Raw genomic sequence first — 23,169 nt, 5'->3', positions numbered from 1 at the left:
GGTAAATGTAGACGCCGGGGCTGAAGTTTAGGGGGCGCTAGCGAGCCATTTGGCCACGCCCACTCGCGACTCAACTAAAACACAAAATTTTGCACCGGCAGAGACACGTGTACCAACTTTCATGATTTTTTTTTTTTTATATTATAAGGCCTTCAAAAATTCAGTTGTTTACGGAGAATGATTATAACGCAGAATAATAATTCCTTGAAGAACAATAGGGCTTTCGCACCATCGGTGCTCGGGCCCTAATAACCGCTGTTTCTGTATGACAGCGCTGGATGTTTGTGTGGTTGCAGAGGTTTTGGGACTAGTAGTAGATGTCTGTGGACTAGTTACAGAGTTTCTGGAACTAGTTAAACAGATCTGGGACTAGTTACAAAGGTTTAGGACTAGTTCAAGAGATCTGGGACTAGTTACAATGTGTCTGGGACTAGTTACAAAGGTTTAGGACTAGTTAGAGATCTGGGACTAGTTACAACGTGTCTGTGACTAGTTACAAAGGGTTAGCACTAGTTAGAGATCTGGGACTAGTTACAACGTGTCTGTGACTAGTTACAAAGGTTTAGGACTCGTTAAATAGATCTGGAACTACTGACAGAGGTCTGTGACTAGTTACAGATTGTCTGGGATTGCTTTGCTCACAGAAGGCTGGCTTATTTGTGGACCCTCCAGTTTTCAAAAAGCAGAATAGTTGAACTTGGCAGAGCCTTCAGCATTCAATAATAACCGCAACTAAGTTGTCCGAGTTGAAAGGAGGTTCAGAGACACACAACATAATCATATTTAATATGATGCTTTAATTGGAAGAAGAAATCAAGTACTTGGTAACATGGTAGCAACATTTTGATCACGTACCAGTCTTCTATGTTTATCATGTAACAGTTTTATATTTTTTTTATCACGTACCAGTCTTCTATGTTTATCATGTAACAGTCTTATATTTTTCCAAGACAGTAGCTATGTGTTCATACGTGAGAGTGTTTCTCGAACTGTAGGAGACGCTTCATACTAAACCGAGCACAGAGACAACTGAGAACCAGACCAGAGTCTAAACCCGGGATAAAGAGGTTCAGTGAACGTGGCCTTGAAGGTGTGGATGTGGTTCAGAGTGCCAGAGGAGACTCTGTAGTAGGACAGAGTGCCAGCAGGACAGTCCACATACACCGCTATTCGGTTAGAGACCGAGGTCGAGGAAGAGGAGGAGGAGAAGGAGGAGGAGGAGGAGAAGGAGTGGAGACGAACAGATGTTCCTTTGTTATTGTGATAGACAGAGTAGACACCTTCACAGCAGAACAGACTCCAGGACTGCTCGCTCATCCCAAACTCGCAGACGTCACTGTCTCCTTTCCGTTTGATTCCCCTGTAATTCACCGATACGTGAACCCTCCCTCTCCACTCCACCTCCCAGTAACAGCGACCGGTCAGTCCGTCTGCACACAGCAGCTGAGGACAGAAGTCAAACCTGTCCGGGTGGTCGGGATACGACTGAACCTCCGTCACTTGTGTCACCTTCCTGTTGCCGTCGGACAGTTTGAGGTTCCCGTTTATGGTGTTGGTGTCGAGTGTGAGCTCGCAGAAATCTGATGGAGAGAACAAGGAACGGTTATCGATCGACTATCTGTACATTTATTGACACGACATCCTCAGTGGGATTTGAATAAGTGACGTCCCAGCTGGAAGGTGGTTGAATGTCCGCTGCTTTGTTTTCATGAATCGAGTTAAAGAACAAACACTTACACTTCCTCACGCCAGGCCTCAGCAACCGGGCTGCACCGGGCTCCACCCTGAGAGGAGGAAGAGGAGGAGGAGGAGGGTAAGACCTGCACAGTCTCTTTCAACATGCAAACGTGGACACGGGACTGCTCTCATCCACATATTGTAATACGAAGGCTAAGTGTAGGACGGGGAAACTTTCTGCAGTCCTTCCTCCTCAGCAGGCGTTCTCCATACCTGAGCGTCTCCAGTCTCCAGTGAGGATCCTCCAGTCCAGCAGACAGGAGCCTCACTCCCGAGTCTCCCGGGTGATTGTAGCTCAGGTCCAGCTCTCTCAGATGGGAGGGGTTGGAGCTCAGAGCCGAGGCCAGAGACACACAGCCTTCCTCTGTGATCAGACAGCCCGACAGCCTGCAGACACGCAAAACCACAAACTCTCTGAACACCCGGTGGCGTCTTAGCAATCGTGAAGTGAATCAAAAGTACAAACGTGAAATATTTCTCCGAATTCGTGAGTCTCGGACTGACAGATCACGCTGTTGGATGAATCCTGACCTGAGAGCTTCCAGTCTGCAGTGAGGACTTTTCAGTCCGACCGAGAGCATCTTGGCTCCCGAGTCCTGCAGGTTGTTGTTACTCAGGTCCAGCTCTCTCAGACTGTTGGACCGGGCGCTGAGGACGGAGGACAGAGCTTCACAGCTTCCCTCGGAGAGGTTACACCAGCTCAGTCTGAGGAGACAGTCAGAACCGTGAACACAAGCTGCAGATTACATCCATGTTTGTCTCGACTCATATCGTATCATATGCGTGGCCAGTAGAGCTGACTGACAGCAGAAAGAGCTTCAAATTAAAAATCTAAATCTAAAACGAGGATGCTTCACACGCACATCTTCAACAGCGCAGGAGATCTACACGATCACCACAGACACCCACGATTAGTGTCACCAGTTCAGCATCTGGCCAAATATGACATCAGGTCACAACCGCCCCTTCTGTTCCTGAGTTAGGCTGTTCAATAACGGACAGACAAGGCTTTTTGCAGAACATTATGATGTCACAGTGAAACTGACCTTTCTGGAATATTATGTCGTCATTTCATTCCACGAGACATTTGTGTGAAATTTTTGGTCATAATTAGTGAATCCAGAGTTTATATTTGTTAAACTTCTAAGATCATTTGAAAGAAAACTGTAACTGGGTTGGACCTGAGAGTTTCCAGAGTGCAGTGAGGAGCCTCCAGTCCGACCAAGAGCAGCTTGGCTCCTGAGTCCTGCAGGTGGTTGTTACTCAGGTCCAGCTCTCTCACACTGGAGGACTGGGAGCTGAGGACGGAGGACAGAGCTGCACAGCTTCTCTCGGAGAGGTTACACAAACTCAGGCTTCAGAGAAAACAAAACAAAACAAAAAATACACTCTTTAGTTGAAGAATTATTCATTTTTCTCTCGTGTTGAAAAGATGGCAGTGTTTTTAATCTGGTGGTGTCAAACCGTCGGTGTACTCACAGAGCTCTCTTGGATGCTTTGACCACCGGCAGCAGCCTCAGAAGAGCCTCCTCTGACGCAAAGTACTGACTCAGGTCAAACACGTTCAGGTCTTTGTCTGTTGACAGGAGGATGAAGGCCAGAGCGGACCACTGAGCCGGAGACAGTTTATCTGTGGAGAGACTTCCCGACTTCAGGGACTGTTGGATCTCCTCCACCAGAGAGCGATCGTTCAGTTCATTCAGGCAGTGGAACAGGTTGATGCTTCTCTCTGCAGACAGGTTCATGCTGATTTTTGTCCTGATGTACTGGACTGTTTCTTGATTGGTCTGTGAGCTGCTTCCCGTCTGTCTCAGCAGGCCTCGTAGGAGAGTCTGATTGGTCTGCAGGGACAGACCCAGGAGGAAGCGGAGGAACAGGTCCAGGTGTCCGTCTGGACTCTTCAGGGCCTTGTCCATTGCACTCCTGTAGATGTCTGTCTCCGCAGATTCGTCCTCCCTTATTTCAGGTTCCCAGAATGTAGTTTGTTCCTCTTCCAGCAAGTTGACGCCCGAGTTGGTGAAGGTCAGGTGGACGTAAAGAGCAGCCAGAAACTCCTGAACGCTCAGGTGGATGAAGCAGAACACCTTTTTCTGGTAGAAGCCGCTCTCCTCTCTAAAGATCATGGTGAACACTCCCGAGTACAGCGAGGCCGCTCTGACGTCGATGCCGCAATCTCTCAGGTCGGACTCATAGAAGATCAGGTTTCTTTTCTGTAGCTGCTCGAACGCCAGTTTCCCCAGAGACACGATCATCTTCCTGCTGTCTGGACTCCAGTGTTGGTCCATCTCAGTTCCTCCATCGTACTTGACCCTCTTCAGTTTGGACTGAACCACCAGGAAGTGGATGTACATCTCCGTCAGGGTCTTGGGCAGCTCTACTCCCGCTCTGGTTTTCAACACGTCCTCCAGAACTGTAGCGGTGATCCAGCAGAAGACCGGGATGTGGCACATGATGTGGAGGCTCCGGGACGTCTTGATGTGGGAGATGATGCTGCTGGCCTGCTCCTCGTCTCTGAACCTCTTCCTGAAGTACTTCTCCTTCTGCGGGTCAGGGAACCCTCGGACCTCTGTCACCATGTCGACACACTCAGGAGGGATGTGATTGGCCGCTGCAGGTCGTGTGGTTATCCAGAGGCGAGCGGAGGGAAGCAGTTTCCCCCTGATGAGGTTGGTCAGCAGCACATCCAACGAGCTGGACTCTGTCACATCCGTCAGGATCTGATTGTTGTGGAAGTCCAGAGGAAGTCGACACTCGTCCAGACCGTCGAAGGTGAACACGACCTGGAACTCCTCAAACCTGCAGATTCCTGCTGCTTTGGTTTCCGTGAAGAAGAAATGAACGAGCTCCACCAAGCTGAACTTTTTCTCTCTCATCACATTCAGCTCTCTGAACGTGAATGGAAACATGAACTGGACGTCCCGGTTGGCTTTGTCTTCAGCCCAGTCCAGAGTGAACTTCTGCGTTAGGACGGTCTTCCCGATGCCGGCCACTCCCTTCGTCAGCACCGTCCGGATGGGTTCGTCTCGTCCAGGCGAGGCTTTGAAGATGTCTTCCTGTCTGACGGTTCTCTCTGGCCTGTCTCGTTTCCTGGACGCCGTTTCGATCTGTTTGACCTCGTGTTCATCGTTGACCTCCGCGGCGCCTCCCTCGGTGACGTGCAGCTCGGTGTAGATCTGATTCAGGAGGGTTGGGCTTCCTGCTGTGGCGACCCCCTCAAACACACACTCGAACTTCTTCTTCAGGTTAGACTTGAGTTTACGTCCACAGTTTCCAGCAGGAGTCCCTGAAAGAACACGCATCAAATCAGCTCGCCGGCTAAATCCAACAAGGTCACTTTCACACAAAAACAATGAATTTAGATTTCAGACACCACGACCTTCAATTCAATTCAGTTCTAGTTATAATAACACCAAATCACAACACGGGTTATTTCATGGCACTTAACACATTAAGGTCCTTACAGCAGAACATTACGGCATCATACAGAGAAACCCAACAATTCAACAATTCCCACATAAACTAGGAGGGGAAAAACCTTCAACCTTCACTTCATAACCCCGTTGCAGTAGCCTTTAACAGGGTCGCTGCTGAAGTGAGGTAATTATTAGTATTATTATTATTAACTCTGGGTGACACATTTGTTAATGTCCTTCTTTGCTTCTATCCCCAAAACTTAATAAATATATTCGTACTGCTCTGCAGACAGTCGGCCAGCTCCTCCTGGTTGATTCTCCTCAGGAAGTGCATCGTGATCTTCAGAAAGGCCTCCTCCTCATCCTCCATATGTTTATCTAAGCATTCTGGGAAATCTGGACTCCGGATCTTCATCAGCTGGTTCTTCACAAAAGTGATAATGTGGTCCTCCAGCGTCTGGAAGCAGAGCATAACATGAATGACACAAACAGACCGAGACATCAGATCCATGTTGGTGCAACACGGCAGACAGAACAAATGTGAAATGTTACAGACCGTGAATATGGAGTCCAGGTGTGCTTCATGCTCCTGAACAGACTGACCACTGGGAACCTCTGAGCTCCGCTGGTCGACTCTGTGGAGGAATCGCGAAGAATCAGCTCACATTATGTCGGTCCGCACAAAAATCACTTCTGCGACGTGGTATTTGAACGTAAACAGCGAATCAGATGAATCCCTTCAGAGATTCATTAGTCCTGTTAATCCCACTGAGAATCAACAGCAAAGTCTGCATTTTTTTTTTGCGTGTTTGAGTGGGAATGTGAGGCCGGGTGCTGCCATCAATAGACTCGGGAGAACTTTATCTGAGAAAGTCATGTTTTATATTGTATGTAATAGTTTTGTATTCAGTTTGAGTTTTAAATCTTTATCTTTGATTAACAGGGTGTTTTACTTTCCTCTTCATGGACACACGGCACAGTTCAGTTTCAACAGAGTCACGATTTTCCAGTGTCCTCCTAATAAACACAGGACAGATTCTGATCTGCACCCAGAGGACACGGATAACTTCTTTGATACATTTTTCTTTCTTTTTTTTTTAAATCATGAAACAGTTTGTTTGTCAATGCACACAAGATTGACTGGACATTTTCAGGGATTTTCAGAGAGGTTACCTCTTTGGAGCAGATGGTTGTCCTTCTTTAAATGCAATACCTAAACCCTTTGAGTGGTCGCTCTTAAAGGACACACAGCTGGGTTCAGGTTCAGCTCGCTTGGTTGGAGCCGAAGCACGAAGGCGACGTCTGCTGGCTTCACTGGTGTCCTTGAGAGGGTCAGCCTCTTCACCACAGAAACCTCTACGACAACATTCTTTCTCTACACTTTCACTGCTGTGACTTTGGAGAGAAAAAAAGATCCAACACTCATTGCTTCGCATGTTAAGACATATTAACGTGTACAATTTTTTTTTCGAAACATATACATTTCAAAACATTTAGTAAGTTACACTACAGATACAACATTCAGATGGAGGTTACCTTTTTGGAGCAGATGATTGTCCTTCTTTAAATGCAATACCTAAACCCTTTGAGTGGTCGCTCTTAAAGGACACACAGCTGGGTTCAGGGCCAGGCTCTGGTTCTGGGTCAGGTTCTGGTTCAGGTCCAGCAGAATGGTGCTGCTCCGGCCTTCAACACATACACAGCTTTGAGTGTGAATATTATTATTGACATTGATACTTTAACGTGTGCTTGTCTGTTATTTCAGTCATTGTAACTGTTAACTGCAAAACTAAGTCCCTTATTTATGCATGTATACCACTACTGTCTTCATATTTCCTTAATATTCCTATTCTAACGTTGTTGTCTTTTATTCTATTCACAGGAAGTGTAGTTTTCCACTGTGAAACAATTGAATAATGACGAGTGCGGTGATCTGAGTCATGAGCTCTGACAGAAAAGTGACAAGACAGAACATCATCTCACCTCTGAACTTTGGTCTGGCTCTCGTGATCCTCGTACAGAGTGGCTTTGTGATCCATGTTACTGAACTCACATCAGCTTAAATACACACACACAAACGTCTCCGCCTTCATCTAAAGAGAAAACAAATCAACCGAATCACATCAGTCCACTGAACTGAGTTTATTTTCTGTTTCATATCGGTTTCAACTGACTGAGTGAGTCACACCGCTGAGTGAGGAAGAGGACGCTGACATCACCTGCTGCACTTCTTCTATCAGTCCACTAGATGACGTCATTAAGTAGCAGTTAAGTGAAGAGCAAACGACCGACGGATGGATGACTATTTACATCCACTGACAGACCTAGAAGGACTGATTTCATGTGTCTACAACACACACAAAAAGGAACACATTTTCACACAAAACAACCGAGACTGCATCTACTCCACGACATTCAACCATTTTCATCTCGTTGAAAATAATCCGACATAATTTCTAAAAACCTTTTATAACAGTTTCTCCTCCCATTATAAGTTTTTGGGCACCCCTAAATCAAAAATATTAAGGAAAGCATCAAATTAACCAAATTACTTTTCACTTCGTTAACAAGTTCTGTCTTTAGGCTTCTTTTTATGTGTTGGATGTTATTATCTGTTGTAGCTTTTCCAAACTTTTTGAATTATTTTTTTAAACATAGTAATAGTAATGGTCAAACGTTGCATATTTCTTTTATTGAGAAATAATATTTCCTTGTCCCATAATCCTAATCAAATAAGTCTTACACAATGTTCGGGTAAACACATCAGAAATAGCTACTAAATTCCCTTTTATATTATTTAAATTAACATGCAAGTTGAATTTTAATGTTGTATCTAGCTTGAGCTGTTTAAAATACTTTAATCTGGTGATTATGTTTTACCAATTTATCATTTTCTTTTCAATAATGCTCTTAATCTAAAGAGGCACCCAAGAGAAGGATAAAGTATCATATAATATCTTACAGGGAAAATTACAATCAATATCACTGTGCAGCACTGTGAATATCCTAAATGATATGTTCATTCAGACAGGAAACGCTACCTTCAGTCTCTAATAGGTGTCGCTGCGCTCAGTAACCGTCGTCTAAACTGTTGCTGTTTAAATTCAATTCTTCCTACTAACACATATCGAGAGGAAAATGGCAGACACGTTTAATTATTCGCGTCATTAACACTTTCAGCCTTCAGCTGTGTTCAGTTCTGCTGCAGCTGCCAAATCACCGAGTAAAACATGAACATATGTTTGCATTACCTTCTTATGGAGGGTCCTAAATTAACACGCGGATAAAAAAAAAAATTAACTGCGTCACAAACGTAAATGAAAGTGAAACTACTTCTTGTTCTAAAAAAACAAAATAACACACTCATACATACATACGCGCGCACACCCTGTACGGAGCCAGATGGGGGCCAAAAGTCTGAACTGAACTCATACGATCTGAATGTGAAAAAAAGATTTGAAAGTGAAAAAAATGATCTGAAATTGAAAAAATAAGATCTGAAATGTTTAAAAAAAAAAAATAATAAAGATCTGAATCTTGATAGCATAAAATCTTCATTAATGTATTTAAAATACATTTTTTTTATTTAAAATAATTTCAGAATTGAATCATAATTATATTCAAATTGTAAAAACGTTTCTCACACAAATGCTTTTATTCAAAATACATTGTTGTATTTTGAAAAGTTCAGGATCAGATCTAAATTTTAGTTTTTCATTTGCTTGAATTAACAAGGTGCTTTGTTATCATGAAAACCCTGACTAGAGTTGTTGTTTTTAGTTTGAGTAGGCTATGTATAAAATTCATGTTAAAAAATTTGCTTATGTGAAATTTCATTGCACTCACAACAAATATTATTCATTTTTCTTTTCATTAACAGTGCAGCCTGTTAAATTACTGCTAATAGCTAATGCAAATATACGTTTAGCTCTAACTCACACACTTCTTATCTAATCAAATGACAGTAAAGACATGATGACAACAATTTGATTCAAATCATCAATAAGACGTTTATTCTTTGTGATAATTAGTTTGGACCAAATAAGAAAAAAAAAACACCCAACAGACAGAGATAAACAGTAAATGTATTTGTGGGAGAGAAATTAATTTCATTGACAATAAATCTTTCATTATGAACCCAAACTTTTTGTTTAAGTAAAAAAAAAAGTTTGATTGTCAGGAAAATGTTCGTCTTCCATCGCAGAGAGTTTAAAAATCAGCTCATTAAAAAGAGTTTGATTTGAGTTCATCTGCAGCAAAAATACAGAAACATTAACATGAGAAAACATGAAGCCCATCTTCTTCTTCATCAGAAGACGGTGATCTGCTCTTCCTTCTCCTCCCCCTGCTGCCCCTCTGGTGTCTGCAGACAAAAGTCACAATCATTTTAATCACTGAGCGTCATTCACATTACAGTTCGAGCCTTTGAGCTCTGGGAGGCGCTACAGAGACAACAAAAATGCACTCGACCGCTTCTGATTCAATTTGTTTTCAAATTTTCACGTGGAACTGACATTTCTACGTCCACCCAATCGGGGACGCTGATATTAAACCGAGCAGGTGTATCACAGGTGGTGCTGGCAGTATCCAATATTTACCAGGAACAGCAGTGTGTGGTGGATGATGAACTCTCTGGTGAGTCTGATCAGATCCTGGGTCAGAGCCTGAAACAGAGAGGGGGCCAGGACCACAGCCAGGTTGTGAGCCGACATCTTGTTCACCTGAGAGAACACCTGGACCCTGAGACGGAAAGGGGGAGGGATCAGTAAAACAGGTAGACTGCTGTACGTCAGTGTGTTTATTCTCTCTGTCTGCTGGTGAAACATGTTTCTACTGTTGTTCTGACAACATGCTTAATCCTGCTGACAGTGAACACTTCGATTGATACTTGAAATTAGCTGTATTACAGTGTGTGTGTGTGTGTGTGTGTGTGTGTGTGTGTGTGTGTGTGTGTTACATGTAAAAGTGTCCAAACAGTGCGTTCAGCGTTGCTCGGTTGTCGTCAGGAAGTTGCCGTAGTAACCGCTTGTATTCTTTAAACCTGCAGCGTTCATCTGAAATCACTGAGAGACAAGAGTACTGTTAGAGCGAATACTGCAGTACTATTACTATAAATAAATGTATAGATACAAGTGACTTGTCTGTACTGCAGACACTATACTGACCTGCAATAGTACGACATGTACTTGTACTACAGACACTGTGTACTGACCTGCCACCTGCAGCCACTGCCGCTGGTCTCCATCGGGGATCAGACTCTCTTGCTTGCGGACACATTGTTTGAGGGCGGAGCCAGCATCCAACACACCCTGCTCATCATTCTCCAGAGGGGCGGAGTTTGGTGATGTCATAAGGGCCTCAACCAATTGGCTTACTTTGAGAGCTAGGCCGCAGCGGCGGTACACACCTTCCACCTTCAGACCTGGGAGGCAGACAAATACTTGTTAAAAAAAAAAAAAATAAAAAAAAAAAACTACATCACAACTATCCCATAACGCTCTGCTTTTGGTTGTTTCCATAGTAACAGCCTGCCCCATAGTGACATTTTTCCGATGGTTAATCATCAGCTGTATCTGATTATCTGACGAATGACACTGGACTTCATTGGAACTCAGATCTCTGCAGGTTCATGTTGTTGCCTTCTGCTTGAAATATTTCAGCTTTGTTTCCCAGAATTTTTTTTTTTATTATTACCACAGTTTCCTTATAGCTACAACCGTTCATCAAAGAATCAGATTTTAACCGAGCAGCGTTTCATGCCGACACAACTGACGCTCACTGACACTGTCACTGCAGGTAGCAGGAATACCTGCTCACCTTCACACCTGTGCTCACTATAAAGCCTCCTGTGTCTACACGTGTGAACTCTGCTGACCGTAGGCTGTGACATGGGAGATGCAGCGTTCGATGGCCGGCGGCACTGAACCTCTCGACCCCAGGTCGATCACCGGGTACAGAGGCTGACGAGCGGCGCTGTGATTGGCTGCAGGAGGGCGCTGTGGAGCTGAGCTCTGATTGGCCAGAGCTCTCTGGAGGTAATCAAACCAGGACTGACAGCTGTGCTGCTCCTCGAAACGTAGCGACACTGTCCTGATGAGAGAAACAACAGGGTTTTACCTGTGATGTCACATCTGTCTGTACCAGACTCAGACAATCCGAAGCCAGAAAATAGACTCCCGAGAAAGGAAGTCAAGATAATTTCTGTTTTTTCTTGTCTTGATGTCTTTTTAATAAAAGTACTGCTGTTATGAACTGATCTGTAAAATCATATTTTAAAAGCTGAACATGTGTGAGGCACACCTGTCTGCGGTGACCATGGTGATGATGTTTTCAGATGGATTCATTTCTGAAAGATGAAATAAACAGTGATCACATTGAAATGAAACTGACTCCAGATTAACTTTATAAACTCCTGAAACTTTACACCTGCTTCTTTCAAATAAAAAAAACCAAAATATTTCCCGTTGAGGTATTTCAGATACCTGTGAACTCAATTTCAATTATACAAAATAAATTTAGCTTGTTCTGGCCCGACTCAGCAGGAGGACGTTTTCACATCGTGAAATAGTGGCATAGACTTAGGCGTCAACTGCATACAAACAAACATAATAACATACAAAGACTAAACGCTAGAGGACCCATAGTCGAGCCGTGTAGGACTCTGTCATCTTCTTCATCTTCTCTCTGGAGAAACAAATAAAGCTTCGGGTGTGAGGAGGTGTGATTAATAAAATGATGTGTTACCATGGTGACTGAGTGCTCTCAGTTCGATCCTCAGAGCTTCCTGTGAGTGTTTATTGACGGGGTGAACACTGACTCCATCCTCCCACAGTAACAACCAGGCGTCTGAATGACTCGAGTTCCCGCCCACCTCGACGACACACACTTTACTGACAGCAGAGGCTCCTCCCACCTCCGCATAAGACACGCCCCTGGGGAGAATCACCTGGAAACGAGAACTCGGGTTATAGCAAAAAGAGACAGAGGATCCCGAGCTTACTTCCAACTCTTAACCTGCCCTGAACCCTCAGACAAACTCACCTTCAGGATATGAACCAGGTGATTCAGCAGCGCCTCCTTGTCGTCAGCGTTACAGATCAGCTGATCGCTCAGCGTCACCATCTTGAACTGATGAGCCGGTCTGAAAACACAGGAGCAGATAAAGTGTTACTGTCTGATCTGAGACAATTAAAACATCGGCTCGCTTCATCTGTTAACAGATAAAATAGCCTGTAATCCTCTTCTGTGTTCTGACTCTGGATCAGTTTTTTTGTGGTCACTTGATGACTGCTAAAATAAAATCATTAAGTTTTTCTGCTTGACTTGTCGAGTCAGTTTGTAACTGCAGTGAACGGAGAGCCTCCAGCAGAGGGAGCCACTGTGTTAAAAAAAAAAACCTGCTGTAAAAATATGGTGTGTGTCGTCCCTGTAAAATATATGATTTAAAAACAGCATTACTTGGTGTAATAATAGTATCAGACATCCATGTTTACCCTTCACTGAGGAAGACAGACAGAACTTCTCGCAGGTCGAGGACGTCGCAGGCTGCCGAGTCGTTTTCTAACGAGAACAGAAAACGGTCTTCCTCCAGTTTGCCATGAAGCTCCTCCTCTTCCTCACCTGCAAGCACAGGTAAAACAAACACACAGGAAACACACACACACACACGTTGTTTCAAATTCAGTAACAGAGTGACGGACAGTTGATTGTTGATGTTTTTTCGTCATCACTGCTTGGAAGCATCTACGGAGGAAATCAAGAAACTCAAATCATGTCTGAAACACTGTTTTCTTATCATTGTAGGAGCCACGGTACAGATGTCCTGAAGGCCATACCTAAGGGGGCGGAGTCAAGTCTCTGATTGGCTGATTGGGGCTGGTGAGACGGGACCACTGAAAAACAAAAAGGGGAAGTAGGCCTGAATAAAAACATCACTGCCAGGTGAGTTAAAGTCTATGTAGCATACTGTGTTACCTGTTGTGTGTGTGTGTGTGTGTGTGTGTGTGTGTGTGTGTGTGTGTGTGTGTGTGCCTGTGTGTGTGTGTGTTACCCGTGTACTCGTTGAGTCGGAGCAGCTCAGTCTGCAGAGCCTGATTGGCTCTCTCTGCCAGCAGGATGGGGGAGGGGCTCTGTGGGTCCGACTGACGCACCTGCACACAGGTAACATCCCCTCAGATACACAGAAAACTACACAACCACACACACACACCGTGTCACGTGATCAACCTTAACACACACGGTGAACGACGGTGCTCTGCGTCATGAATCATTAATGACCTCAACGAGGGTCGTAAATTCAGAACGAAGTGTAAAAGCGTCTGACCTTCGATCCCGAGCAGATCAGAGACATCGTTTCTTCGACGTCGTCACTACAGACCACCTGACACAGCCGCTGAAACACGGACACACATCACCATCACAACTAAAACTGAAGTCTGTGCGTCATTTGTTGATTTCTCACTCTATAGGTATGATAATCTCTAGACCGTAGATATGTGACATTAGACCGCCCGTATCGATAGTACAATTGTTTAATTGAAGCCACAGAACCTGTAGAGGGACTACGATGGTAAGTGGTTTAAAATGAACGGGACTCGGTCAGACCTGATCCATCAGAGAGTGAAAGGAAGTCAGAGCATGGACTTGTCTGTAGCGCCCCCTGCTGTATTTATCCTGGATGAACTTTGACCTCTCCTCATCCGTTGACTCCGGACGCAGCTGCTCCGCCGCTGGCACCGCTGGAGCCCACACCTGGTTGGCTAGCCGGTTACCGTAGGTGAAAAACAACTGGGAGATGACGAAAGGGTAAAAAGTTAGGCAGAAAAAGACCCAAAGAATGAACAAGTGGTTCACATGAACTCTCCCCACCCTCCTCACCTGTATGAGTGGTTCAGTCCAGACCTTGTTGTCCATCTTCAGGCTGCGGACCTTCGACAGGCTGCTGCCCAGAGCTCGGTGCTGACCTGAGAGGAGACAAACGTCAGCTTTGGGGGTCTCTAGAGTTTTACTTTCCTCAAACAGCATCCAAACATTTAATTCCCCCGTTGAACTATCGATGCTTGACGTTAGCTCGTACCAGCGCAGTTCTGACAGATGACCAGCAGCAGGTTGACCGACGCCCACTCAGGATTGACGGTGCCGCAGTCGCCGCAAACCTTGTTGTGAGGGTTTTCCCAGAGACGCAGCGCCACCTGGCTGCAGGAGAGAGCGCTGCGGATAGTCAAGGACAGGCTGTCCAACCAGACGGTCAGATCCTTCGACGAATCAACGGACAGGCTACAAGCAGGGGGCGGTGTTACAGAGAGGGAAAGAGAGAGACAATGTTAGGAACATACCACTTCACCAAACAGACGGACGGACAGGTAAACAGACAGGTGCATACTTAAAGCTCTTGTACGGAGTGATGAGGGCAAACGAGTGTTTGCCTATAGATTTAACCGTGGCCAAGTTCAGGGGAACAGAGAAGGAAGCAATGCCCAGCTGGAAGCCCTCCTTGTTGGGGTAAATCCAGAGGTCATGACCCCAGACGGCGGCGTAGGCGCGGCTCCGCGTGTCCTTCATGGTGATTTGTCCGTGCAGTTCTGGGGGGGCGGGGCTTCGCTGGCCTCGACACGCCAACAGGGACGAGACCCAACCATCCTGAACCTCTGAGAGACAAAAATATATAAGAAACATTGGGTACTCCAGTAGAACCTGCAAACCTCACAACTCTCAGCAAAAAACTCTCCCGCTTACATCTCATTCAAAAATAACCACCGGTTACACGTCAGCCCATGTACACACCTTCAAAACTGCATTCTTACCATCGTTATGAGCCATGAAGTCATAATGTTTCTTCCTGAAGTAAATGGAAAATCTGCCTTTGTCCTGTTTCTTCACATTGGTGACACTGGAGACGTGAAACAGCACCTCACTGAACCGGTCCTGACACGCAAAACAAACGCACCCATCACTTTAATGACGCCCTGAAAGGTACACAGTGAGACAGCTGACAGACGCTGACTTACTGTGCGCTTTTTCCACAGAGACATCAACTGTCCGTCCAACGTAGCCCACAAAACATTGTGTCTGTTCGGGGAAAAAGAGCAAACAGGGTTAAGTCTGTATAGCAATCCTTCATCCTTCCATCTATCTGTAGCCCAGGTATAAAAAAAACCATGCATAAATCCAGGGTTAATAAATAGTTTCAATTATAAATAAATGAAAACAGTTTATTAAAAAGTCAGATTAAACTACACATTTCACTTGTGTGTGATAAAATATAACGTTCATGGATAAGAATGTTAAAAGTACATTGATGTATTTTATGTTTTCCTTTTTTGATAGAAGCAGTTAATTTTATTGAATGATTTCTGTCGATAGAGGTGTATGAGGTCACGTGATTGTGCTGAGGTGTGTGGACATGTGGGGAGAGAGAGAAAGGTGTTAATGAGCGAAGCGGTGGCTTGGCGGAGTTTTTGCCAAAGTGGTAAGGAAAATAATTATATTTCCTTAAGTTGTGAATTATCAGCAAGATCATTTGTAGGACTACCTGTTTGATAAGTGGCAGTAAACTTCCATGCAAAGTTTGTTATGCTGTGACCTGATTCTGCTCGTTAATTCAGCGAGTGGCTAATTAGCAACGTGGACTGTTTGTGACGGGTGAACCGAGAGAGGACCACCAGGTGAACCGAGTATAGTATAGTATAGTATAGCAGTCTGTTAAGTTATATCTGTGCGGTACCGGGTTTCTTTATTGATCCAGGGAGAATAATATAGAGATAATTGGTTATAAAACCACAATTAAATTAAGTAAAGAACTCAGGGCCCTATCTACCGATTTGGATGGTAGACAGGCTACACATCCATCCATCCATCCATCCATCTGCTGTGATCAGCAGTTGATATCCTGATCTGGTGTTCCTCAGGGATCAACCCTGGGTCTCCTTTTGATCTTCATTTAAATTATCATGTAATTTCTCTGGGTCACATCATTCAAAAAGTCAGCTGGAGAATAGAAGGACCTGGTCAATCATCAGACGTAATAAAAATCTAAAAACGTGATTTTGTTTCAGGGCACCATCAAGAAAAGGCCTTAAGATCAGGTGGTGAAGGAGAACCTTCCTAAAGGTCTTTATCATGTTGATATTTTGCTCAAAATATTCTAACACCAATGTGCCACAGACCCCTCAGAGACATAGAATCAGGGCTTTGGTGGTGCCCAGTTGGTAAACTATTATTTATGTTATTAAAAGACTGAATCTAAAGCAGCATTTTTTTAAACCTGGTGATGGTGGGAATGAAGATGTTGATTACCGGAAGCCCTTCCAGACGTCCAGCCAGCTGGCTCGGACCACGGCACTCTGAGGAGCTGAATTCTTGCTGGCCACTTTCGTCCTCGACACTCGGATGGTGGCCGTCCTGCGGGAAAAACACACCAGAGGAGTGTGGGAACCAGGAGGAGTTTGAAAATCGTTTTTTTTAAAAGGTTCAAACTCTGTCAGGACATCAGAGCTGCTGACATCACGGTTCCTCACAGGAGGATGACCATGGACTCTGAGTGAAAGCCGAACGCCAGTTTGTCTTTGCGTTTACCTTGGAATCTTCTGTTTCACGGGCCTCTCTGATTGGCCTGCTTTGCGAGGAGGGGGCGGGGCCGGTCGAGTGGGGATTAAATGATTGGACGAAACGCTAAAAAACAAAAAACACAACAATGCCGTGTCAGAAGTATTTGTTTTACAAGTAGATGTAGTACTTGCGACAGTAGTATATACACACTTGTTGGTGTTTGTAGTCGGGTCAGAGGCAAGAGCTTCCGTTGGTCCCTCGGTACCAGAAGGGGTGGGGCTAACCCCTGTATCTTCCTCCTCATTGGATGACTCTGTGTCAGCTTCCTCTTGGCTCGTCCAACATGCCAACACGGTGACGTACGGGTTTTCTTCTTTGGCGGCCTGATTAGACGGAGATGAAACTAGAACCAGAACCGAGAAACCGGAATCAGATGGAGGACAAGAGGGTGAATTCAAACGGGACCGAGACCGTCAGGAGGACACAGTTTGCTTCAGTACCTTTGTCTGTGGACTCTGCAGCGCCCTCTAGAGTTGGTAATGTGACTCCAGCAGTCGGGTCTAAAGCCGCCAACACCAGCTGTGACAGCGCTCCAACATCTGGACAGAAGACATATGTTCAGTACAACAGAGAGAGCCAGATGTTACACTGCTGATTAATGCTGGGTAAACGATTGTAACTTTTGCTACTAGTGCATTTGTGGGTTATTACAGGTTAGAGCGCCTCCTACTGTTGAAAGCTTCTTTCTTGGTCAGTATAGCAAACACAGGAATTTACTGTCAACACGTGGAGGACATCCACATATAAAGTGAATCATTTTCCCTTTCACTAAAATCACATACTGGTCTAACTTAATTTTGATTGGTGACCTGATCAATTGATTGATTGATTGATTGATTGCTGTACCTGTGTGAGCATCTCCAGCTCCGATGGATGGGGTTAATGGGGAGGAGCTAACAGCAGGATTAGCCACGCTGCCAACAAACCCTGCTAAACTGGGTATGTTAGCCAGTGAGCTGAGGATGCTGTCTAAACTTGCAGCACCTGTGCTAGGAGCAGATGCAGGTGTGGTGGAGGGGGCGGGGTTTAACGTTGCAGCAGCAGGGTTAGGCATAGCGCCAGCAGCTTCTGGTAAGCCAGGTATGTGAGCGGCGACGCCGTTAGCCATGCTGTCTATGGATGGAGGATCTGGGGAGGCCAGGTTGGCTGAGGGGGCGGAGCCTCCGATTGCATCGGCAACTCCGGCCAGTGACGGGATGTTGGTGGCGATGATGTCAGCAACGCCAGCCAAAGTTGGGAAAGCGATGCCACGATCTGATCCACCGGGAGGAGTAAGAGGAGGAGCATTTTCATCTAAGGAGGTGAACAGATTGACATCATCATCAGACATCAGGTTACAGGCTGAGACACCTGTCAATCAAACAAACATGCCTCTGTGACCAGCTGCAGTTCTTCCAACGTCCACCTGAGCACTCCCACTTCCCACCACAGTAAGAGTCCAGCAATATCACCAAGACTTTCACAGTAAGAGTCCCATAATAATCATTGACTTTCACAATAAGAGTCCTATAAAGATCACTGAGGGAAGACTGCCACAATAAGAGTAATGTTAGAGATTTCATATTCGCGGCAGCGATCTTTACAGTCTGTACTTTCAGATGAGTTTTTTTCATCATCACCAATCATAAGACAAACTGGTTTGAGATAATCACCAGTTTTCTGTTTCCAGAAGCTTCAGATTTATTCTCATGGAACAAACCGGTTCAACTGTTCACTCTGAAAACACATCAGCAGCTATCTGGCTAAAAATAATCTGGATCCACAGCTTTCAGTTGTTCGGTCATCGTGACGATCTTCCTATATGTGACAGTGATTGCTGCAGGTGGTTGAATGAACTCACTGCAGAAAGGAAGAGCGAAGAAAGTCCTAATAGTTTTTGTGTTGTTTGAATGTTGATTAACTTGATTTCAATTGTTACAAACTACATTTGACATCAACGTCCACTGTTCCAGGCCTGTTTCTGGTGTTTGTTGACCCAAAACTAAAATCTGCATCGTACAGTTCTCAAAATTGAAATTATTAGCAACAGATAACCTACAAATATGTGAAATTAGAACTTTTAAGTGCTGCTTTTGTTTTTGTTTCATGAACTCCTTAAGCTCCAGGCGAAATCGTGAAATTTCTGCCTCAAAACCTCATTTAAAATTCACTCACAAAGAGCTGCACAGCTGCGACGCTGACATGGACGACCCTCTATGGATCAGAGGCGCTTGACAGAATTTAGAAATACAATAAGTCTCTTTGTCTTAAACATCACGACGGCGTAAGAGCCGAAAACCTCCAGCTAACGCTGACATTTTCACTTCTACCTAATCCAAACTGTAAATCAGACGGTACATAACAACCTGATAAGAACGAGTCACGATGTGGTCGAACCTGTTCTAAAAAATTCTCATCTACAAGTTTATCAAATCTGATGCCACAGAATTGAAGCACAAGAATGCTGCATCCATTTCAGTGTCAGTAGAACCAGGAGGCTTCAGTCAGGTCCCAGTACAGAACCTGAAGTGTCCTCCAGAACCTCCTCCTGCTGTTATTACAGCTGAGAGCATCATGGAAACATTATAGCTCGATTATTATATCATGAAGACCCGGGCGATTGATTATGTGATTGACAACCAGGCAGACCACTCAAAAGACAACTGGAGACATTTGGACATGTTTGTGCCTGAGGAAATGACCCATATTAGCTGATGATGATGTCACTGTGACTCTTTCACATGACTCACCTCCGTGTGAGTGTGAGTGTGTGTGTGTGTGTGTGTGTGTGTGTGTGTGTGTGTGTGTGTGTGTGTGTACCTGTGTGTACTCCATTGGAGAAGACTTCTCGTACATTTTCACCAATCACGACTCTGAAAAGCAAAGTTTCAAACTGAGAGTTTCACTTCCTTTTTGAAAATGTAATAATCCATTTCCGACATCAGATTTAAAGGGTTGTTCCGTAGATGTAAAGGTGCACTGACCTGTCCAAAGATGAGGTGGAGCTGCGGCTGTTCCTCGCGTAACGAGTTCGAGGCTTCGGGACAGGAGGAGGAGGATTCATCTGGAGGTGAGGGAGAGGCTGTCAGTGATCAATTATCTATCACAGGAGCATCGTTGTCTCTTAGCAACCAAATATCCTCAATAAATCTGATTCTATGGTAAAGTACTACAAATCAACGCTCCAACAAACGTATTGATCTTCTGCAGTCTGAACTCAAAAGTTTTGAGTGATTAGTGAGGTCACTGATTCATTCACCTGTCACTTTTAATAAATCAATAACGGATGGAGGCTGAGACTGAGAAGAAACTGAGACATGTCAAATAGTTGTCGACATGCGATTCTGATCCATATCAGTGTGGTCCTTATCAGTTTGGTTCTGATAGTCATAACGCAAACGTAAACTGGTTATGCTCTACTGTATTTATATAATGTTACGATGTCCGAGGTTCATAGTACACGTGTCCAAAGTTTCAAATAATGAACATATCACAGATTTCTTTAGTTTGTCGACAGCAGAATGACATTTCATCGCTATGTTAACACATTTCCCACGCATACACCACATCATGTATAGAAAAAAAATGAAATGCCGCTTGTGATTGAAAACGTAATTAATTGTTATGTCAAACGATGTTGAACTCCAACATCGATCAGATTCAGCCTCGAACATGTTTAGATGAATTTGAGACGCTGCAGTTGTTGTTGTTTTTAAAAAAAAAAAATTATCTGTGACTCATGAAAAGCTTCTTTAATATAGTCACAGAATTAAGGTAAAAAAAAACTTTGAATTGAACATAACAGGTCTCCCTTAATGAAAAGTCTAAAACTAGAAGGTTGTGATTTTGTGATTCAAGCTGCATAAAAAACACAAACTGTCTGTGGTCGTCTTACCTTGTTGTCAACTCCTCGGTGTCAGTACAACACCTGAGCTCCGCGCTGTTTACCCGTTTACCTGTCTGCTGCCTGTCAGTACGTACCTGCAGTTTCTCTGAGCGTCTCAGTCTCTGATCTGCTTCACGTGGGACGTTTTTTTTTCGTGCCGCAGCTCCGCCTTACACTCGTAAACACCACACGATTAAATCCACTCGGTCTGTTTGTCCGGTCAAAATGAGGAACTGCAACAAAAAAAAAAACTGACAACGTGTGCAAAAAGTGGAAGTGCCTGAATAGTTTCTCACGGACTGTATGTGGATCTAATATTTTCTTTTCCTTTCTTTCTTTTTTTTTTTTTGAGTATCGTTGTTTTCATGGCTTTCAAATTACTCAGCTGATGACCTCTAAGAGTTATATGGTGGCCCTTTGGAGGGCCCACGGCCCTTTGGTTGGAAAAACTGGCCTGAACTCTCTGAATGAGTAATAAACAGTTCAACAGCAGAAATTGCTGATGTCACTATTTAAAAAAAAAAAAAAGAATCTGCCATTTAATTGAACAGAAAAGTGGAGCAGCAGCATGTGAACCGTTCAGGCAATCAGAGAGCAGGTGTTTAAGCTGTGAATGTTTTACAGTGAAGACTCGCAGGCCCAACCTGTTCCAGGAATGAAGGCTGAGAGAGAGAGAGAGAGTGTGTGTGTGTGTGTGTGTGTGTGTGTGTGTGTGTGTGTGTGTGTGTGTGTGTGTGTGTGTGTGTGTGTGTGTCAGCTGAACATTAACACGTTGAAGTGGGCCTTGATTTTTTTTTTCTAAATAGTTAAGCTTTACCGTCTTCTGCTGACAGAAGGTAGAAATGTGACATCAGAACATGAAAAACAAAAAGAGAAACAACAGAGACGTCACATAAAAGAAGTTTTACATACAACGCTCTAAGGTATAAAAACAAAAGGTGATCGAAAGTGATAGAAGCAGTAGAAATAAATAATAATAATAATAATATAAGTGCAGTGCTGTGCGGAGGCTGGACTCTTTTTTTATGCATTTAAATACTTCATGCAGGATCGGATATTTTTCAAAATAATCTTTTTAATAAACCCTGACGGCAGAACCTCACAGTGATTCACCAGACGCTTGATATACGCGGTATGACCACACCTGAAAGTGGCTCCACCTGTCAATGAAATGAAAGAAAGACCGCAAACAGAAATCAGTTTTTTTCTCCTGTGAGACAACTGATATCTGATCTGTCAGCAGTTGTAGAATTAGTACTGAGTGTTCAGTAGTACTGGGCTATAGTCAGAACTTGTAGTTTCACATATCACGTGTCATTTGTGGTGAAGTCCGTATTACCGGCTGTGAAAAGTTGGTGCCCAAAGAGGTCAATCTGTGAACTGTCAGCTTGCCTCGACCTCCCAAGGAAACGATGGAGGTTCGGGCCGAGGCTCACCTGGCTGTTCAGGCTCCAAAGAGCTGGTCTGTCTACCGGAAGTCATCCTGCTGAGAGCAATCATAGTGGGTGGAAGTGGTGCGTCCACACAGCAGCACTGGGATTATGCCACCGGTGTAGATGACGTCACTACTTTCTGTAGGACGGTAACGCAACCCAGTGTCACGGCAAAGCGTGAAATACACACACCGGTCCACTAAAGCAAAACGTGAAATAGCAGTAGCAATAGTAGGTTTCATTCTCGTTCACTGCAGGAAAACGTGTAACTTTCACGCCGAGACGGCGCAATGCGTGGCTATTTCACGTTTTGCCATGATGCCGGGTTGGGCAATGACTCGCGCCATATAACAAAGCTCCTAAAATTGAATTAATACCCCCAAAAAACTGTTTACTCAACTCGAGGGTCTGACCTCACTTTGGCTTTTACACCAGCTGAAACACATTAAATAGGATGAACAAAAATATCATTGCAGGCTTAAACTGGCATAGCGGTGATTTGTTCATTTGTTCATTTATTTCTTTTTTAAAAGGGCTGGCCAATTGGGAGAACAGGTGTGCTACGCCATTGTTAAAAGCCTCGGTGGGGGTCATTGATCCTAAATTGCACAAACCTGTCAGAAAAAGCATCAATGAGTCAGGTAGCCGAGAGTAGCACGTTCAAATGAACCCTTCAGCTCCTGTATTCTCTCTGCCACACTGTAAAAAATTATGTTGGAGGGTAGTAGTTATTATTGATTTAGTATTGATAATATATTAACAGTTTATATTACTCCCTTTTTTTTAAGTAATCAGTTGTGTAATGTCTGGACAAATATTAAGTAGATTTTACCTAATTTCTTTTAGTGTGTCATAGCTGTTAAATGTAGGTATTTTTTACTCAAAACAAGGGGTGAAATCTACCCAAACAAATTGAGCGCAAATTGTCACCTCACTTTTATTGAGTAGATTCTGTAGGTTTATTTTTACAGTGTACTGGTGGATGGAGAGGTTAAAAAAGGGGAATGGATTCCTCCTCATCCTCACAACAAACCGCCTATTGGCCCTAACAAACACATCAGTCTGGTTCAGTCAAACAGAGGACAAACAAATCAGATACAACGGATATGACGTG

At 44.2% G+C, this 23,169-nt stretch overlaps 2 protein-coding genes across 2 annotated transcripts; both read right to left on the bottom strand.

Moving 5' to 3' along the window:
- Positions 1–777: 777 nt before the first annotated feature.
- LOC138213653 (NLR family CARD domain-containing protein 3-like) lies at positions 778–8,447 on the bottom strand. Its single transcript, XM_069174896.1, has 12 exons — positions 8,402–8,447; positions 7,134–7,243; positions 6,687–6,836; positions 6,324–6,545; positions 5,707–5,785; positions 5,430–5,607; positions 3,217–5,020; positions 2,919–3,092; positions 2,269–2,442; positions 1,951–2,124; positions 1,738–1,784; positions 778–1,580 (listed from the first exon to the last, which is right to left on the bottom strand). Exons 2-12 carry the CDS (start codon positions 7,187–7,189, stop codon positions 1,009–1,011), a joined length of 3,630 nt encoding a protein of 1,209 aa, XP_069030997.1. The 5' UTR covers positions 7,190–7,243; positions 8,402–8,447; the 3' UTR covers positions 778–1,008.
- Positions 8,448–9,139: 692 nt separating this feature from the next.
- LOC138213654 (arf-GAP with Rho-GAP domain, ANK repeat and PH domain-containing protein 1) lies at positions 9,140–20,741 on the bottom strand. The gene is made up of 26 exons (XM_069174897.1): positions 20,632–20,741; positions 19,721–19,800; positions 19,557–19,609; positions 17,604–18,050; positions 17,198–17,296; positions 16,908–17,100; positions 16,725–16,820; positions 16,446–16,550; positions 15,158–15,218; positions 14,954–15,074; positions 14,533–14,797; positions 14,227–14,426; positions 14,028–14,113; positions 13,755–13,937; positions 13,474–13,542; positions 13,201–13,300; positions 12,986–13,042; positions 12,644–12,770; positions 12,192–12,291; positions 11,895–12,096; positions 11,451–11,496; positions 11,026–11,240; positions 10,363–10,572; positions 10,108–10,213; positions 9,749–9,890; positions 9,140–9,513 (listed from the first exon to the last, which is right to left on the bottom strand). Exons 2-26 carry the CDS (start codon positions 19,798–19,800, stop codon positions 9,460–9,462), a joined length of 3,417 nt encoding a protein of 1,138 aa, XP_069030998.1. The 5' UTR covers positions 20,632–20,741; the 3' UTR covers positions 9,140–9,459.
- Between the last annotated feature and the right edge of the window lie 2,428 nt (positions 20,742–23,169).

The sequence above is a fragment of the Embiotoca jacksoni genome, unplaced genomic scaffold, assembly GCF_022577435.1.
Source record: "Embiotoca jacksoni isolate LCO1_2020_lvr unplaced genomic scaffold, fEmbJac1.0.p SCAF_62, whole genome shotgun sequence".
Taxonomy (NCBI): domain Eukaryota; kingdom Metazoa; phylum Chordata; class Actinopteri; family Embiotocidae; genus Embiotoca; species Embiotoca jacksoni.
The sequence above is the reverse complement of the archived record's forward strand: the minus strand, read 5'-3'. Positions and strand labels throughout refer to the sequence as shown.

What these genes read in the sequence shown, in the direction of transcription:
- LOC138213653 (XM_069174896.1), bottom strand. Translation starts at nt 7,189, where the DNA reads ATGGATCACAAAGCCACTCTGTACGAGGATCACGAGAGCCAGACCAAA. An exon ending in AGCCAGACCAAAGTTCAGAG is followed by an intron (nt 6,837 to 7,133) that starts GTGAGATGATGT and finishes TATGTGTTGAAG; the next exon opens with GCCGGAGCAGCACCATTCTG. An exon ending in CAACCATCTGCTCCAAAGAG is followed by an intron (nt 5,786 to 6,323) that starts GTAACCTCTCTG and finishes ATTCCTCCACAG; the next exon opens with AGTCGACCAGCGGAGCTCAG.
- LOC138213654 (XM_069174897.1), bottom strand. Translation starts at nt 19,800, where the DNA reads ATGAATCCTCCTCCTCCTGTCCCGAAGCCTCGAACTCGTTACGCGAGG. An exon ending in CTTCATGGCTCATAACGATG is followed by an intron (nt 14,798 to 14,953) that starts GTAAGAATGCAG and finishes TTTGTCTCTCAG; the next exon opens with AGGTTCAGGATGGTTGGGTC. An exon ending in ACCTGGTTCATATCCTGAAG is followed by an intron (nt 12,097 to 12,191) that starts GTGAGTTTGTCT and finishes TCTCGTTTCCAG; the next exon opens with GTGATTCTCCCCAGGGGCGT.